Source organism: Lycium barbarum, chromosome 5 (genome assembly GCF_019175385.1).
Source record: "Lycium barbarum isolate Lr01 chromosome 5, ASM1917538v2, whole genome shotgun sequence".
NCBI lineage: Eukaryota > Viridiplantae > Streptophyta > Magnoliopsida > Solanales > Solanaceae > Lycium > Lycium barbarum.
In genome coordinates, this window is record NC_083341.1 from 2623918 (window position 1) to 2643993 (window position 20076).

General features: G+C 33.5%; 4 protein-coding genes across 4 annotated transcripts; all 4 read left to right on the top strand.

The window, feature by feature from the left end:
• The first annotated feature begins 648 nt into the window (after positions 1–648).
• Positions 649–7163, top strand: LOC132640122 (CASP-like protein PIMP1). Its single transcript, XM_060356562.1, has 3 exons — positions 649–1148; positions 3826–3955; positions 5388–7163. The coding sequence occupies exons 1-3, from the start codon at positions 856–858 to the stop codon at positions 5592–5594; spliced, it is 630 nt and encodes a 209-aa protein (XP_060212545.1). The 5' UTR covers positions 649–855; the 3' UTR covers positions 5595–7163.
• Positions 7158–11205, top strand: LOC132640120 (dnaJ protein homolog 2-like). The gene is made up of 7 exons (XM_060356561.1): positions 7158–7366; positions 8758–8929; positions 9021–9162; positions 9693–9969; positions 10087–10285; positions 10535–10929; positions 11045–11205. Exons 1-5 carry the CDS (start codon positions 7217–7219, stop codon positions 10150–10152), a joined length of 807 nt encoding a protein of 268 aa, XP_060212544.1. The 5' UTR covers positions 7158–7216; the 3' UTR covers positions 10153–10285; positions 10535–10929; positions 11045–11205.
• A 2829-nt stretch (positions 11206–14034) lies between these two features.
• LOC132642189 (CASP-like protein PIMP1) lies at positions 14035–17475 on the top strand. The gene is made up of 2 exons (XM_060359450.1): positions 14035–14159; positions 16701–17475. Exons 1-2 carry the CDS (start codon positions 14058–14060, stop codon positions 16905–16907), a joined length of 309 nt encoding a protein of 102 aa, XP_060215433.1. The 5' UTR covers positions 14035–14057; the 3' UTR covers positions 16908–17475.
• Positions 17476–17990: 515 nt separating this feature from the next.
• LOC132642190 (RING-H2 finger protein ATL70-like) lies at positions 17991–19263 on the top strand. The gene has a single exon (XM_060359451.1). The coding sequence runs from the start codon at positions 18071–18073 to the stop codon at positions 18608–18610; it is 540 nt and encodes a 179-aa protein (XP_060215434.1). The 5' UTR covers positions 17991–18070; the 3' UTR covers positions 18611–19263.
• Positions 19264–20076: the final 813 nt, after the last annotated feature.

Sequence of the window (20076 nt, forward strand, 5' to 3'; positions counted from 1 at the left end):
GAACGCCCACATGTTTTGATTTCTCAACGAGTTATTCCAGAATCAAATTTGATTTGATGTAAATATCGGATTCTAAGTAAATATATTTCGCAATGCTATGTTCTGCACACTGGTTTCTTGAATTTCCAATGAACTATCCTGAAGTCAACTCTAATTTGATGTAAATGGCGGACTCCAGTGAATGTATTTCGCAATACTATGTTGTACACTATTTCGCAATACCATGTTGTACACGTTGATTTCTTGAATTGCAACGAACTGTCCTGGAATAAACTCTGATTAAATTTCAAACTCAAGTAAATCTATTTCGCAATGCCATGTTGTACATACTCTTGAATCTCCAGTGAACTACTCTGGAATTAACTCTGATTTGATGAAAATATCGGACTCTAGTAAATGTATTTCGTAATGCTGTGTTGTACACAACGTTTTCTTGAATTTCCTTTGAACTCTCCTGGAATTAACTCGGATTTGATGTAAATATAGTGACTCAAAGTAAATATATTTCCCAATGTCATGTTGTACATATTTCTTAAATTTCTAATAAACTATCCTAGAATTAACTCTGATGTTGACAAGGAGAACAATGCTTCCAGCTCTTTTTTTTTTTTTTTCTTTTATTATAAGGACTTATCTTTAATATGGATTAGGACATACCTTGAAAACAACTATGTAAACGAACACAAACCTCCAAGGAATTGGGTTACAACTTATAAAACCAAGAAATCATAGGCGTAATAAACAAGCAAAAAAGAGTCATAGTAGTAACTTTGTAAGCAATATAAAAGGGGACTTAATGACTCTGTGAATTTTCAAGTTCTATTACAAGTAATAACTAAAGTACAAGATAACCATATGGATCAAAATCAAACACCATCAACAACAACCATGGACCAAACATCAACAACAACAATGAACCAAAACCAAACATCATCAACTTCAGCAGTGTCACCTATGATGGTTGGCTTGAAACCACTGATGAAACCTTTAGCGATTAGAGCCATTACATTCATTTTCTTGTTTGTGTCATTGATTGTCATTGCCACTGACAGCTTTGAAACATCGGAAACATTGGAAACATTGGATGAGTATGATTTTACACTCAATGTTAAAGCCAACGTTAAGTCCAGTGACTTCTCTGCTTACCGGTAAACTATCTTTTCCCTTACAAATATTAGCATTTTCTTTGGATTTAACTTATATACAACGACAGTGTAAGTAACTTTTAGGGATTTGTTTGGTTTGCGTGGTAGTTATGCGGGAATTATAATGCATGCAAACATTGTTTATGAGACGAATAATAATGAAAGGTTGGTATACGATGATTAATAATAAAGAAATTGTTATGCGGTGAATCACAATGTATAAGAATTAACTAATTTATGTACGGATGACACGTTCCTTCTATTCTTTCTTTTTTCAAGTCACTATCAGAATGATGACATTCTTTTTTTGCTTTGGAAAGGAGAAGGGAAAAGGCCAATTTGGACCACCATCCTTCCCCCTTAACCCTTTTTTGTCTTTAAATATTTTTGAGTCCGTTTAGTTAATATATGTATTTTTATTTTTTGTTCTATCCTACATAAAATATTGCATAGATTTTCACATTACTTAATGCAAGTATTATTTAATACCACTAACCAAAGGCTGAATAAAATCAGGCAGAAATTATTTTTTCTTATGCGACCACCAAAAAGTTGTGTAAGTTATGCTGAGATTATTTTTCAATCCCTCTAACCAAACATAGTAGTATCATTTTATGCAGGATTTTATATTAGGCATCATTTTTTTCAATCCCTCCAACCAAATGACCCCTAACTGTAATCTACCCTGTTGTAAATGGCGTATTGCCTTATTTTTCAAGTTACTAATTTTACTTATTACAGATAATTACCTATAGTTATCTTTTAAATGTATGATAGAGTATAATTCTTTATATAGTTAGTCAAACTTGTTTGTTTTATGGTGAATTACTCCTAGCTAGCTGAACTTGGAACAAGTCCGGAGCCTAAAGGGTATAAAAATACACGGTATTTACCAAAACGGAATGACCAAAAATTTATATACCAAAAGGGGTATATCGTGGGCTGATCCACGATATACCCCAAAAAAAAAATTCATCTGACACACCAAGTCAACGAAAAACAAAAGGGATTTTTTTTTTAATTGTATAACGTGGATCAGTCCACGTTGTACAATTATAACTTGTATAACGTGGATCAGTCCACGTTATACAATTAATATTTTTTTCCCAGCGTTTTACAAAATAGGAGTCCGGAACCAAAATGCCCGAAGTGTTTTTTTCCATACTTTGACGAACGATTAGTCGTGTGTCAAGACTCCGAAACGTCAATATTTTATCTAGAACCTGATATTTTTTTCTGCGTACAATAATGTAGGCCCAATACATCAAGGATACGTAGACGTTCGGATAGTCATTTTAGGGGTTGAAAAGGTGCCCGAAGTAAGTTTTGTTTGAAAAAACTTAGTGATTTTTCCATACTTTGACGAACGATTAGTCGTTTGTCAAGACTCCGAAACGTCAATATTTTATATAGAACCTGATATTTTTTTCTGCGTACAATAATGTAGGCTCAATACATCAAGGATACGTAGACGTTCGGATCGTCATTTTAGGGGTTGAAAAGGTGTCCGAAGTAAGTTTTGTTTGAAAACTAGTTGTAAAGTGGTCAAACTTTAGATGGTCAAAACTTTGCGCTCGGACGTCCGTTTTACGCGTTTTTTTTTTGAACTTGCGTATTTTTTCGAGATCTACGCGGACAAACCGCCTAGCCGAGCCGATTTTTGAAAAAACACCTTTTATCCCATTCAATTTTTCCCCAAATTGGCCTGAAATTTTCAGATTTATGTACTTATAAGATGATGATACGCAATAGATTTCAACGTAAAAATTCCGGGGTAATGTAGCTGTGAATGTCAATTTCACTTCCGTGGTTTCAATTTTTGAAAATAAAGCTGACTAATTTTCTCGACATATAAAGTTGACTAAAATAACCTTACAGTCAAACACTAAGTTTTTTCAAACAAAACTTACTTCGGGTTCAGGAGCGCGGACTACAACTAGAAGGAGGAATGAAGTGTAGTACGTGCAAGCAAACAGGTCATAAAAAGAATCGCTGCCTCGACAGAAATCAGTAGTTGTTGTTGCTTGTTGGTTTTTATGTTTTTTCTTAAGTTGTACGATCGTTGTTTCCTTATGTAATATTCCAAGAATATATAACATGTCTTGTACCGTTTAATAGTTAGTATGTAATTTAACATTTACTACTCAGTTAATGTGTGACGTTTATTTAACTTATATTTTATTTTTTTATTTTTGTTCGCATATATAACACATTTAATTATGACATGTGTTAAAATATTTATTTGAGTTAATCATGCTTTAAAAATTTAAAAAATCAATAATTTTTTTTTATTAAAAACATAACCGAATATGATTTAAATTTAGGCAACGTATTACCAAGTATTTGTTAAACGGGATAAAAATTTTAATTGTATAACGTGGATCAGTCCACGTTATACAATTTTTAAAAAAAAAATGTTTTTCGTTGACTTGGTGTGTCAGATGAATTTTTTTTTTGGGGTATATCGTGGATCAGTCCACGATATACCCCATTTGGTATATAAATTTTTGGTCATTCCGTTTTGATAAATACCGTGTATTTTTATACCATTTAGGCTCTGGACTCAACTTGGAACACTAGATCAAAGGGTCATTCATTAGCCTTATTAGTCAAATGCATTGTAAGTAATTAATTAGAGATTTAACATTTCTAAATGGATGTGTTGATTTTTTGGATGCAGTTATATGATATCTGCAGATGCGATTGGAATGGCCTACACATTGCTAATAGTTTGGTTAACAATTTCCCATGTGAAATCTGGAAGTCCCATTGACAGTGGCCTTGCTTATTTTGAATTCTACAGTGATAAGGTACGTAAATATTCAACTGTGATTTTTCAAAAATAAAATAAAAATTGAAGTACTTGGGAACAACAAAAAAAAATTCACATCCAGCCTTTTCCAAATTTATTATGTGAGGCTATAAATTGACTGATAGAATGTAATTTAGGGGTTAATTTCATGAATGGTTATTTAACTTTTTGTTTACTGTACCAAAGTCTAAAAATTGATTTTCTGATAGGAAAGTAATCAACTGTGCTATATAAATCACAAAAAATGAAATAAAAAAATCGAAAAATGTTAATCTTGGTCCCAGCAACACACAAGTAAGTTGTCACTTCAATAATTTACCTTATCTACCACATAGCACCATCTGAAAAAAATTAAAAGAACCTATTTTCCGACCCAAAGAAAAGAAATAAAAAAAAAAACTCATGATCGATATGCCATACGGTGAAAGAAATCGAGTATTAGGTTGGATTTAATAAAAGAGTTATATATTTATTTATTTATTAAGTGGCGTCACGTGAATATTATGCTAGATGAGTTGCTGAGATGACGATATTTGGAAGATAATTTTATACATGGGACAGTCTAATTGTGTTTTTCGAGGTCGAATTTATTATTTCTCGACTTCTTTATATTAGGTTGGATTTAATAAAAGAGTTATATATGTATTTATTTATTAAGTGGCGTCACGTGAATAATATGCTAGATGAGTTGCTGAGATGACGATATTTGGAAGATAATTTTATACATGGGACAGTCTACTTGTTTTTATCGAGGTCGAATTTATTATTTCTCGACTTCTTTAGAATCCGTGAATCGTGAGATATTGGCATAGTTGACCAATTTTTCTGTTATAAAAAATCAATTTTGTGACTATAGTGCAATAAACTGAAAATTAGATGACCTTCGTGAAATTAACCCAGTATTTTTAACAAGAAAAGAGATTATGCTCTTGTGGTGTATATAGTCACTACTAGAAACATAAGTTTTTCCAACCGACATTCAGTGAGAAATTTGAGTTATAAAACATTTCTCATCTCATTCTCACCGAAAACAGGTTTCCATTGAAACGCTGGGAAACTTCCTAATTTTTCCATGTGAAAACACTACTATTTAGGTTTTTCCCACCGACATCTAGTGAAAATAGCCATTGAATATTTTTCTGTAAAAAATTTCAATGGGAAAATAGTGATATTTTATATAGTAGTGAGCCATTTGTTAAGAGCTAGCTGATGTAAGGCTGCATGCATGGACGGAATTAGGAGGCGCAATGAGGTTCATCCGAGTCCTTTTTGTTCGAAAATTACACTATATATATAAAGTAGAGATTTCTTTTTCTATTTTTTTAATGTACATCTAGTAGATGTTAAATTCTCTTCGCTTTTTCGTGTGTTTACTTCTATATATTTTAAATCTTCTAAATAAGCATTCTGACTCTGCCACTTACATGCAGGTTATATTATTCCTACTATCGACTGGTGCTGCTGCTGGATTAGGACTTACTGTGGAATTTAACAGAGTTACGCATAAAGAAATTATCTCTGACAAACAAAAATTTATCAACATGGCAAATGCTTCTGCTAGCTTGCTTCTTCTTGGATCTATTTCCTCTTTTATATCCTCTGTCGTTTCCTCTCTTAATCTTCCAAAGAGATGTTAATATGACAATGTTGCTTGGATTCTCTAAAATGTATTGCACTCGTCTCGGATTTTTTAAAGTTGCATAGCTTTTGAAGGATTCACTCCACACCGATGATATATTTGAAGAGTTCGAGCAACACAAAAGATTAGGAACACACAAACATCAAACATTTGGACCATGCTAGCTAATGCAATTCACAATATGTTTTCTTTTTTTCCAAATTTTGATTATTGTTTTCTTGTTGAAAAGCAATTGATGATAAGATATGAATAAATTGCATGTCTGAGAATGGCGTGTCATGTTTATGAATTACCGATAGCGTGGATTTTTTTTATACTATCATTGTAATTTTACCTGTTATAACAAGTTATTTACTTTATTTTGTAGCTGCTTTTTTTTTTTTTAATTCATTTTTTTGACTAATTGAGCGATCGAAGATGTTAAGTAAAGTGTTTGATGTGTTTTAATTTTTGTATTGTCAATTTATAGTTGATTTTGTTGTTTTTTTAGTTCAATTTTTGACTTATTAAGCGATGGAAGATGTTTATGATTTTGATTTTTGACATGTTTTTAGTTTTCCGATTGTTAAATTTCTAGCTGATTTTGTTATTTTTTTAGTTCAATTTTTGACTAATTAAGCGATCGAAGATGTTTTCGACATCATTGAAGAAAAGTGCTTAATATGTTCATTAAAAAGCTGATATTTTATAATTTTATGCTTTTGATATGTTTTTAATTATCCGATTGTTAATTTTGTAGCTTATTTTGTTGTTTTTTAGCTCAATTTTTGACTGATTAGGACGATCTAAGATGTTAATAAGTTAGACTAGGGAAAAATATGTAGGACAGTTTTTATTTTGATTCAGGTGATTTTTGATTTATCTTGTTTGTTTGTTGTCAATTTGTAGCTTAATTTGTATGTGTGTGATTCCAATTAAGACGATCCGAGTGTTTGATATTCTGTAATGTTCCTATTGTTAATTTGTAGCTGATTTTGTCGCTCTTTTTAGTTCAAATTTTGACTAAGTTAAGCGATGGAAGATGTTTTCGAGGTCACCGAAGAAAAGCAACAATCTCTGTATTTTTGAACTGTTGATTTATAATTTTATGGATTTGATACGTTTTAAATTTTCCTGTTAATTTTGTAGCTGATTTTGTTGTTCTTTCTAGTTCAATTTTGACTTAGTTAAGTGATCGAAGATGTTTTTGAGGGCACTGAATAAGACTGCTTGATATGTTGTAATATTGTAGCTGATTTTGTCGTTTTTTAGTTCAATTTTTGACTAAATTGAGGGATTGATGTTTTTGATGGCATTGAAGGAGAGTGCTTGATATGTTTTAAATTTCCTGTTGTTAATTTATACTAGCTAATTTTGTTGTTCTTTTAATTTAATTTTTTACTAATTAAGCGATCGAAGATGTTTTTGAGCGCACCGAGGAAGAGTGCTTGATATGTTGTAACTTTTCTGTAGCTAATTTTTAGCTGACAAGTTTTCTAGGTTCAATTTTTGACTAATTAAGCGATCAAAGATGCTTGGGAGGGCACTGAAGAAGAGTGCTAGATATGTTGCAATTTTGCTATTGTTAATTTTGTTGGTTTTTTTTTTCAGTTCAATTTTGATTAAATCAGGCGATCGAAGATGTTTGGGAGGGCACCGAAGAAGAGTGACAACACGAAGTACTATGAGATCTTAGGTGTTCCTAAGACTGCTGCACCGGAAGATCTTAAAAAAGCTTACCGTAAAGCTGCTATTAAGAATCATCCTGATAAGGGAGGTGATCCTGAACAGGTAAAGCTTTTATTTTTTTTATTTTAAATCTGTTTTTAACTGAGCTGACCCAGCATATAAGCAGTGGGTGTGCATGCATTAAATCTCTTGAACTCAAATTTACTGAAAAAAATGAAATATGTATGCTTATGTGTGTGTGTGTGTGTATGTTGAGAAGTGCAGTAATCATGCTGAAATACTGGGTTTGCTTCAGTTTCTCAGTTGCATAAATTAATTGCATGGGTCTTGTGGGGTTTATCTGTATAGGTTGTCTCATTTTTCTATCATTTTTGTTTGTACAAGTGGAGGTGATCCTTAAAAGGTACTGCTACTTTTGCTGTTCTTAATGGAGCTGATCCAGCATATAAGCAGTGGCTGCACGGGAACTTAAATCTCCCACAACTCAAAATTTCAGAAAAACTTGAAATTGTATAATGTGCCCCTCTCTTTGTGTGTGCGCGTTACGAAGTGCAGTCATTGTGTTTGAATACTAGGGTTACCTCAGCTGATCAAGTATATAAGCAGTGGGTGTACTTGCACTAATCAATATAACGCAGAATTACAGAAAAATTGAAATATGTAAACGTGTGTGTTAAGAAGTGCAGCCATCATGTTTAAATACTGGGTTTGTCTCAGCTGATCAAACATATAAGCAGTGGGTGTATGTGCACTAGATCTCTCAAACTCAAATTTACAGAAAAAATTGAAATAATACGTGTGTGTGTGTGTGTGTGCAGCCATGGTGTTTAAGTACATGTTTCTCATTGTGCAATTGCTTTGTTTGTGTATCTTTTAGACAAATGGGTATTTTGGATTTTTTGTTGTAGCTTACTTCTAGATCCGTCATTGTTTTATTTGTAGATTTTCGTTAAGCTTAGGAGAGCGATTCCTGGTGGTAAAATTGAAAGGAGAATTTAATTCTGTCACTTGCCATAAATTAAGGTGACCAACTAGTTTGGGATATGTTAGAACCTTAATATCCATTGGGCATGGTTGCTTGATAGTGGCCGTAAATTAAGCTATCTCTTGGAGGAAATGGTAGATTTTTAGATCTAATTTTGCTGCTTAGCACAAATAGGAGGCGTTGAATGTATTGGTGTTAGGGTTCTTTGTTGTGTAGTTGACTTCCTCAGTTCAGCAAGAATTATGATGTTAAAGACACTTCAATTGTCTTTTAGTGGGATTTCACAGATATTACATGATGTTCTGAATATACACCATGAGGTGTTTCAAATCGGAGTTAATCTTCTAACTGGCCTGATGCTTTCTTCTGACTGGCCTGACGCTTTCTTAATGTCACATTATTTACTGTGGTGGTAGTATTGATTATTTTTCATAGTTGAGTGATAATGGTGTCAATTACTGTGTAGTGTTGTCAATGAATTAGCTCCATTTTTTTTGGTTTATTTCAGTTTAAAGAGCTTGCTCAAGCTTATGAGGTTTTGAGTGATCCCGAGAAGCGTGATATATATGATCAGTATGGTGAAGATGCTCTCAAGGAAGGAATGGGCGGTGGAGGTGGTGGACACGACCCATTTGACATTTTCTCGTCTTTCTTTGGTGGCGGTGGCAGTCCATTTGGTGGTATGTTTCTATGCCTGTTTGTTTGAAGTTGAACTTGTTGATTCCTTTTCATGCTGATTTCAGTATCCGATATCCTTTATTTGATATCCAGGTGGTGGAAGCAGCAGAGGAAGAAGGCAAAGAAGAGGAGAGGATGTTGTCCACCTTCTCAAAGTTTCTCTGGAGGATCTGTACAATGGAACATCAAAGAAGCTATCACTGTCTCGCAGTGTATTGTGCTCAAAATGCAAGGGGTAAGTTTAGGATGTTATTAGTTATGTTTCGGTAGGGGTATCAAATGGGCAGGTTGGGCAGGATTTTGGCGGGGTGGAGTTAATAATTTGGGGGTCAAAATGGGTTGAGTTAATAAATGGGTGGGTCATTAGTTACTTGGGCTGTAATAGGTTGGGCTGACATGGGCAAAAAATGGGTCATAACCCAGCCCTCCCAATTCTTACTAAATTTGATTTATTTGTTTGTTCTTTTATAATTTTTTAGGTACCTATTTCCTTATTACGTCTGTATATAACATATCAAATAAAAAATTGTCTTTGGAAAATATTTTGACAATGTCTCTATGGATCAACTTGGGTTGGGCTAAAATGGGCAGAAGTAATAAATGAGCGGGTCGTTGACCCACCCAAACTTCAGCGGGTTGGACGGTTCATCTTTTCATGGCCTAATTTTGCCACCCCTATGTTTCGGCATCATTTATCCCATCTTTTTGTCTTTTCCCTTTCTATAAAGTTCTGCTGAGGTGTTGGTACTGCATCTTTATTACCAGGAAAGGGTCTAAATCAGGTGCTTCAATGAAATGTTCTGGCTGTCAAGGGTCTGGGATGAAAGTCACTATCAGACAACTTGGCCCATCCATGATCCAGCAGATGCAGCATCCTTGCAACGAGTGTAAGGGTACCGGTGAGACTATCAATGATAAAGATAGGTGTGGACAATGTAAAGGTGAGAAGGTTGTGCAGGAGAAGAAGGTGTTGGAAGTTCATGTGGAGAAGGGTATGCAGAATGGACAGAAGATAACATTTCCCGGCGAGGCTGATGAAGCAGTAAGACATGCAATTTAGCTTTTATGTCATAATGACCAATTGTGTGTTAATTATTATCAACAAAAAAGAGGGGGACCGCTGATTCTTTCCATGGTTTATGGTTCACTTTTTTGGCAGCCTGATACAGTCACTGGGGACATAGTTTTTGTCTTGCAACAGAAGGAACATCCCAAGTTTAAGTGAAAGGGAGATGATATCTTTGTAGAGCACACCTTGAGCTTGACCAAGGCCCTATGTGGTTTCCAGTTCATCTTGACTCACCTAGACAATAGACAGCTGATCATTAAGTCCCAACCTGGAGAAGTTGTCAAGCCTGGTAAGTCCAAAGTACTTTAGATGCTTTTACATTCTGATATATGCTGAGGACTGTGTGATATATATTGTGGTCTCCCTTGTACACTGTATTTTATTCAAATAGTTTACTGAACACGCACTATGTATAACTATCTCCTGCTGTTCGCTGAGATTGGGTGTGTTCTTTTTTATCTGTGAGGTATCTGTATGCTTTATATGAGAATCTCTGCTCATAGATATCATTAGTGAACTTTGTTTTTGGCCTCTACAGATCAATTTAAGGCCATAAATGATGAAGGAATGCCAATGTACCAAAGGCCATTTATGAGAGGAAAACTATACATTCACTTTACTGTAGAATTCCCCGACACATTATCCCCCGAACAGTGCAAGAACCTTGAAGCGGTGTTACCACCAAAACCTAAAACACAAATGACTGATATGGAATTGGATGAGTGCGAGGAGACTACTTTGCATGATGTTAACATTGAAGAGGAGATGCGGAGGAAGCAGCAACAGGCCCAAGAGGCATATGACGAAGATGATGAAGACATGCATGGTGGTGCACAAAGAGTTCTATGTGCACAACAGTAATTTGGTAGCGTCTTGGTAACCTGGTAAGTTGCATCAAGGAATTAACAGCACGATTCAACCCTTGATTTCTTGGTAATCTGGTAAGTTGCATCAAGGAATTAACAGCACGATTCAACCCTTGATTTCTTGGTAATCTGGTAAGTTGCATCAAGGAATTAACAGCACGATTCAACCCTTGATTTCTAAGTATTTGTATGACAAGATAATGACATTATTTTGGAATATTGCTTCTGCAGTAAGATATATTATAGTTTATCAGCTTGTGATTTGGAATTTTGGATTTGCTAACTGATACTACTGTTAAGCAAATTTTAATTTAATGTTCAACATGTGCGAAGTTTATTGCAATTTGCTTTGAATGACGTTTCATCGAAGAACTGATGAGAGTCTGGTGTATTTAAAAGTGGAAAGCGCAAAAAAAAAAAAAAAAATCAAAGGCTACGGGATTTGAAGCAAATGTGAAGTGTATTTTTGCATTTAAAGAAGCATATATTTTACGAGAAATCAAAAAATATCAAACATCCATGAATTTACTACAAGAAAATTATTTTATTGACTTTTACTTGTTCGTTATTTTAAAATAGTTTTTTCACTTTTAATTGTCCGCTAGCGCATCAAGAGAAAATTAATTTATTTTTTTTGTTCTATTTATAATATTAAATACTCATTTATGAGTATTGTGGTAAATTATGTATTTTTTGTTTTTCTTGCGAAGTCGTAAAGTTCATAGTGGATAAGTAAAAGTGAGTCGAGAGAGTAAATTGCAATTAACTAATTCGAGCATTCAATATACAATGACGACAATATTACTTCAACTCTTCATAGTTGAGTGTGTCAATATTAATTCAGCTCTTCATAGTTGAGATCCAAAGAAGCAATTACGAGTGCATACTATAAAGCGCATAGGTACGTATTGGACTCAACAACATATCCAGTATAATATTATCAAGTGGGGTTTGGGACGGATAGAGTATACACAAATTTACTCATATTGGGCAATGTTATGTTGAACGCACACATTTTTTGAATTCTCAACGAGCTATTCCAGAATCAAATTTGATTTGATGTAAATATCGGATTCTAAGTAAATATATTTCGCTATGCTATGTTCTGCACACTGGTTTCTTGAATTTCCAATGAACTATCCTGAAGTCAACTCCAATTTGATGTAAATGGCGGACTCTAGTGAATGTATTTCGCAATACTATGTTGTATACACACTATTTCGCAATACTATGTTGTACACGTTGATTTCTTGAATTTGCAACGAACTATCCTGGAATTAACTCTGATTTGATATAAATTTCAAACTCAAGTAAATCTATTTTGCAATGCTATGTTGTACATACTCTTGAATCTCCAGTGAACTACTCTGGAGTTAACTCTGATTTGATGAAAATATCGGACTCTAGTAAATGTATTTGGTAATGCTATGTTGTACACGCTGTTTTCTTGAATTTCCTTTGAACTCTCCTGGAATTAACTCGGATTTGATGTAAATATCGTGACTAAGTAAATATATTTCCCAATGTCATGTTGTACATACTTATTTCTTAAATTTCTAATAAACTATCCTGGAATTAACTCTGATGTTGACAAGGAGAACAATGCTGCCAGCTCTTTTTTTTTTTTTTCTTTTGTTATAAGGACTTATCTTTAATATGGATTAGGACATACCTTGAAAACAACTATGCAAACGAACACAAACCTCCAAGGAATTGGATTACAACTTATAAAACCAAGAAATCATAGGCGTAATAAACAAGAGGGTCATAGTAGTAACTTTGTAAGCAATATAAAAGGGGACTTGATGACTCTGTGAATTTTCAAGTTCTATTACTAGTAATAACTAAAGTACAAGATAACCATATGGGTCAAAATCAAACACCATCAACAACAACCATGGACCAAACATCAACAACAACAATGAACCAAAACCAAACATCATCAACTTCAGCAGTGTCACCTATGATGGTTGGCTTGAAACCACTGATGAAACCTCTAGCGATTAGAGCCATTACATTCATTTTCTTGTTTGTGTCATTGATTGTCATTGCCACTGATAGTTTTGATACATTTCTTTACGATATTCCAGTCAAGGTTCAGTCCACTGACTTCTATGCTTATCGGTAAATTACATTTTCCCTTACAAATATTAGCTTTTTCTTTGGATTTAACTTATAGACAACGACAGTGTAAATAACTTTTACAGATTTGTTTGGTTTGCGTGGTAGTTATGCAGGGATTATAATGCATGCAAACATTGTTTATGAGACGAATAATAATGAAAGGTTGGTATATGATGATTAATAATAAAAAAATTGTTATGCGGTGAATCACAATGTAAGAATTAACTAATTTATGTAGGAATTACCTACTTTAACGGTTTTTTTGTCTCCGTTTAGTTAATACATGTATGTTTATTTCATGTTCTATCCCTCATAAAATATTGAATAGATTCTCACATTACTTAATGGAAGTATTATTTAATACCTCTACCTAACGCTGCATAAAACTAGGCAGAAATTAATTTTTCTTTTACGACCACCGTAAAGTTGTGTAAGTTATGTTGAGATTATTTTTCAATCACTCTAATCAAACATAGTAGTATTATTTTATGCAGGATTTTATGTTAGGCATCAGTTTTTTCCAATTCCTCCAACCAAATTACTCCTACCTGTAATCTAACCTGTGGTAAAAGCTGTATTGCCTTATTTTTTAGGTTACTGATTTTGCTTACTAAAGATAATTATCTATAGTTATCTCTTAAATGTCTGATAGTGTATAAATCTTTTATATCGTTAGTCAAACTTGTTTGTTTTATGGTGAATTACTCCTAGCTAACTGAAGTTGGAACGCTAGATCAAAGGGTCGTTCATTAGCCTTATTATAGCATGTTTGGTCAAGTTTCTAAAATCAGCTTATTTAAGTGCTTTTTTCAAAAAAAAAAAAAATCAAAAAAGTACTTTTGGCGAAAAGCAATTTGTGTTTAGCCAATTAATATAAAAAACACTTTTGAGCAGCAATTAGTGTTTGGCTAAGCTTTTAAAAAGAGTTTCTAAGTGTATTTTTTCTCAAAAGTGCTTTTTAAATGCATTATAAGTAATTAATTGGAAATTTATCATTTCTAAATGAATGTGTTGATATGATTTTTTTCTTTTTTTGGAAGCAGTTATATGATATCTGCAGATGTGATTGGAATGGCCTACATATTGCTAATAGTTTGGTTAACAATTTCCCATATGAAATCTGGAAGTCCCATTGACAGTGGCCTTGCTTATTTTGAATTCTACAGTGATAAGGTACTAAAAAAAAAAACTCATGATCGATATGCCATAAGGTGAAAGAAATCGAGTATTAGGTTGGATTTAATAAAAGAGTTATATATTTATTTACTTTTACGTGAATATTAATTCACTACAACAAAATATATTTTTAGCGGCAATAACTTAATTGCCGCTAATTATATTCTATAATCAATTATTACCGGCAATACCCAACTTTAGTCTTAACAATAAATGTCGCTAAAGGCTTTAGCGACCTTGGATAATTGCCGCTAATTATATTCTATAATCAATTATTACCGGCAATATCAAACTTTAGCCCTAACAATAAATGTCGCTAAAGGCTTTAGCGACCTTGGATCTAATGGCATTAACCAATTGCTGGTAAATATTTTTGTGGCAATAACTATTGCCGCTAAAAGAAAAATATATTGTCACTAAAAGCTTCTTTTAGTGTAGTTATGTTAGATGAGTTGCTGAGATGACGATATTTACATCATAATTTTATACATGTGACAGTGATATGACAGTCTACTTGTGTTTTTTGAGGTCAAATTTATCATTTCTCGACTATTTTATAATCCATGAATCATGATATATTGGCATAGTTGACCTATTTTTCTGTTATAAAAAATCAGTTTTATGATTATAGTGCAATAAACTGAAAATTAGATGATATTCAATGAATTACCGCGGTATTTTTAACAAGAAAAGAGATTATGCTCTCGTGGGGTATACAGCCCCTTGTTAAGAGCTAACTGACAAAGAATGTGATGCAGTGGATGGAGATAGTCCTTCCTTAATCAGAGGTATCGGGTTAGAGCCCTGAGTATGGAAAGATCCTTGGTAGGGAGCGCTTTCCTAGAAATAGGTCCTTTCAGATGCGAATCTGAATTTAGTCGGGCTCCAATGCAGATACCGGATGGAGAATAAAAAAAAATGACATAAGGCTGCATGCATGGACGGAATTAGGGGGTGCAATGAGGGTCATCCGAATCTTCTTTGCCCAAAATTACATTATATATATATAAAGTCAAAATTTGTTTTATGTATGAGAAAAGACATCATTTCACCCCTGAATTTGGCACGAAAATTCACTTTAGTTTTAATTATTTTCTATCCCGAAAAAATAATACCACTCTCACAATGTGAGGTGTATTACACTCGCGTCACGTCATTGCCACATCGTTTCCGCGTCATTGCCATGTCAAAAATTACCAACTCTTCATTTTTTATTTTTCTTTTATTATTTTTTCTCTTTCTTCTTCTTTCTCCCTTTTCTCTTTCTTCTTTTTTCTCCTCATCCTCACCACACTTGTACCAACCATCACCGCCGCCGCCACCACCATAACCACTGCCTCCTTAAATCAACCCAACTAAAAAATTCCATCTTTGTCAAAGATTTTATTTTATTAATCATATTTCCACGTTAATTAATTCCTAATCAATTATTAAAATTTCTGAATAAAAAAAAAAGAATCATTATTATTACCAATCCAAATCGGACGAACTGCCCTTCGAAAAAAAAATCATCACACCTTAGTCCCACTGATACTCAAATTCGTCCAAATTGGTTGTTTTGATTGTTATTATTGGTCATTATTATCATTATTAGCAACCCCATTTCTTTCACAACCATTATTCCATAACTTTATTTTTGAAAGAAAGCAAAAATCAAAATCAAGAAACCAAAAAATGGTGAAAATGAAAAGAAAAGAATGATGAGAATATAAAGAGAAAGAGGGATTTGTGAAGAAGAAGAAGGAGGAGGAAGGTGGTGGGGGCGGGGCTGTGAGGTGAAGAAGAAGAAGTTGGGGGTGGGGCTGTGGGGTAGGAGGGGGGGGGGGTTGTGAAGAAGAAGTAATTTCAAAAATTAATTTATCCAGTCCATTTGAAGGGCAGTTCGTGCAATTTCTTCAACCCATTGTGGGTTTTCTTAATTTGGTGATTTGAATGAGAAGTAGAAGCAAAATTAGAAGAAGATGGTTTGTTGGAAATTATTGTTGCTTCGGTGGTGGGGAAGGTTGGCGGCGGCGGCGTTGGTTATGGATGTGGGGGTGGATATGGTGGTGGTCGAGATAGTGGGTATGATAGTGGTGGTGGTGGATACGATGGTGGTAGCCGTGGTGGAGGTGGATATGGAGGAGGAGGTGGCAGTGGTGGGGACCGGGGGGGGGGGGGGGGATTCAGGTGGGTTGATTTAGGTGGGGTGGGGGTGGGGGTGCATTTTTATTTTTATTTATATATATAATTGTATATATATGTATATATCAGCGAGTCCACCTTTTTGTGTTCTTTGCTCTCTTAATTTTTTTTTTTTGTCGCGTCAGCATTTGGGGTTATATTTAATTAAGATGAAAGTTGTTAAGGGGGTATATAAATACAACTTAAGTTTAGTTGCTAAAGTGAGTTTTCGTGTCAAGTTCAGGAGTGAAATGATGTCTTTTTTCTTTTATGTATATATAGTAGATGTTAAATTCTCTTAGCTTCTTCGTGTGCTTACTTCTTAATAATTTAAATCTTCTAAATAAAAATTCTGACTCCGCCACTTACCCGCAGGTTATATTATTCCTACTATCTACTGGTGCTGCTGCAGGATTAGGAGTTACTGTGGAATCTAACAGAGTTGAGGGGGATGACATTACCCCTGACATGAAAATTTTTCTCGACATAGCAAATGCTTCTGCTAGCTTGCTTTTTCTTGGATCTATTTCCTCTTTTATATCCTCTATCATTTCCTCTCTCAATCTTCCAAAGAAATCTTAATATGATAATGTTGCTTGGATTCTCTAAAATGTAATTGCACTCGTCTCGAATTTTCTAAAGTTGCATAGCTTTTGAAGGATTCACTCCACACCCGATGATATATTTGAAGAGTTCAAGCAACACAAAAGATTAGGAACACACAAATTGCAAACATTTGGACCATGCTAGCTAATGCAATTCACAATATGTTTTTGTTTTTCTTTTTCCTTTTTTTTTTAAAATTTGATTGTTTTCTTGTTGAAAAGCCATTGATGATAAGATATGAATAAATTGCATGCCTGAGAATGGTGTGGCATGTTTATGAATTACTGACGGCGTGAATTTTTTATATTATCATTGTAATTTTACTTGTTATAACAATTTATTTATTTATTTTGAACCCACTTATGAGATTACACTGAATATGTTATTATATACGAGTTATTTGCTTTATTTTTCAGGTTATCAAATTAAAATTGTTACTTGATGTTATAGTCCACCCCACCAACCTAAAAATAAGGATGATATAATTAAAGAGAAATCTCAAACTAGGTGGAGAGATTTTGTGGCATCAACATTTTATTTCTATTCACAAGCTAAGGTTGGTCTTTTAGCCTTACACAGTCGTATCAGCCAAAAGGGGTAAAATTTTACCCGGTATTTATACCAAATTATATTATTTTATCATGATTAAGTCAAACTTAAGGTTATAATATATGTTAATTACCTATAATTTAGCAATAATAATATAAATTAAAACATCTATCATATATTCATTGGATCAATGTAATTACCGATACCGGTAAGTTTTTATCAGTTGAAGGGAATTTCAAAGTTATTATATTTTATAACCTGATATAGCAAATTTAAATTACATTGATGGGGTAAGGATTCACCACACTACCAAAAAAAATTCCTTTCCAGCACAACAATAAAAGTTAAAAGGGCCAAAAAAGAAAGAACCTTTTTTGCCTGATCAACACTCTTTTTAAGTTGCTTAGTCCTTCATGACACAAAACGATTCTCTTATATTCCTATATACCTATAAAAGCTTCAATAGCTAGACATATCTTCCCTTTCCTTAGCCTCCAAAGTACAAAAAATATCCCTTTTTTCTTCCCCTTTTTCTCTATATCATTTTAATTTTTTTCAAGATTCAAAACCTCTTTCAAAAAAAAAAAAAAATGAACAACACAATAGGGGATGAAATTGAAAGTCAAGATCACTTAGGTGAAAAAACCTTTGAAAATTATAGCTATGGCATAGGATTTTCCCTATTAATACTTGTTATACTTATAGTCATCACCTATTCTTCGTACTTATATATTGGAAAAAGATCAAGTACCAACAATTCCTCTTCACATAATATTGCCAACAACTCCATGACCAATACAAGCATAGTTGAAAATCAATTGATTTTCATTCAACAAGGCCTTGATGAAGCTACTTTGAGGAATTATCCAAAATTACTTTATTCACAGGCCAAGGCTCACAACAAAAGGGACTTTGTAATTTCTTCTGGATGTTCAATTTGTTTGGTTGATTATAAAGACAATGATAAACTTAGGCTTTTGCCTGATTGTGACCATATTTTTCATGTCAAGTGTATTGACCCATGGCTTAGGCTTCACCCTACTTGCCCAAATTGTAGAAGTTCTCCTTTTCCATCTCCTTTGCCTACTCCTTTGGCTGAGGTGGTTCCATTGGCAACAAGGCAAAGTTGACGAGTAGGGAAAAACTTTACCCGCACCTGATGTTCTGCTATGTTGTTTTTGACTCTTCAAAAATCTTGTTAGTTGTGTGTTAAATGGGGATATACGGGTGCGGTAACATTTTGGAGGGTCGTCCAAGCAACATAGATGTTCTGCACGTGAACGTTTATTATTTATTTACCCATGCTAATATTTGTTCTCGTCTCATGTTATCATACGATCATTGTATGATGTAAACACCGGGTGAGGGTAAGTATTGTCCGAGCTGAGTCCACTACTATTTATTTTTCTTTTTTTTCTTCTTAAAAGTCCATTAACATATATGGTTCTTTGTCTCGTGTTTTTTCTTTTTGATCATTTTTCTATTCTTTTTCTTGCATATGTAAATGATCCGCATATATTATTGTACATGTTAGGTTACTTAATTTGTATATCATTGAAGTCCTACAAAAGGGAGTTTTGCACAATTCTAATATTTCCAGTTCTTCAATTTGCTTTCTTGTACATGGGATCATTTGTGTAAAAATTTTATTTCAAGCAGGCACATATCGCAGAATATTTATCCAAACTCGATGCTTACACCATACGAATGGATGCATTATATTTGTCTTTATATAAAGTTACGCAAATAGATCGTGTGTTTTGTCAATCGCATTACAAACTTTATTGATAGTTGTTGGAGTTTTTAAGCTAAACTACAACTCTAGAAACCGAAATAAAGGCAAGAAGAATAGAAGTAATATTTGCTGGTGGAAAGATGATCTTTTCATTGAAATGAAATGGTGTTTAAATACAGAAAAATTTAACAACTAGAGCCTAGATTTAAGCAACTACTTTGCACATGATTCCATGATCAACAAACTCCTAAAAATCTGAACAAACTCCTAAAAATCAGCAACTAAGTTAACACTACTGAAAATGGATAAAAAAAAGGAAACAATCCAGCAACTTTTTTTTTAACTTTTTCTGCAGTAACCGAGGCAATTAATCAACAATAGTCTATGAATTTTATGAAACTTTAATTTGTACAATTACTTAATACAGTAAGGATTAATGCAATCATGCATATATAAGCATTCGAGTTATCATAGGTTTCAACAATGGGCCAATAATTTGGAAATATGGATTGGTTCTTAAAGAAGGCAACACAGCTTTGCTGACGGATTAAGTAAAATAGTATGATTTACAGTATAAAGGACAATTATACTTCCCAGATAGGAGTTGCGGTCTAATTGTAGTAATTTCACACTTCCATGCAAAGTTCAAATCTCAACAAAAACCTTATACATATTTTTTTTGTTTCTAAACTCGTTGTCCGATATTCGCTTTATGAAGAATTAATTCAAACTCGCGCTGTGTAAAATCCATTAAAGGGGAAAACATCACTCTACTAGGATTTTTTCCACTCACCTCATATTTTCTTTCTTTCCTTTCTCCACTAATCAGCGGCTCATTCTAAAAAAAAAAATACTATAATT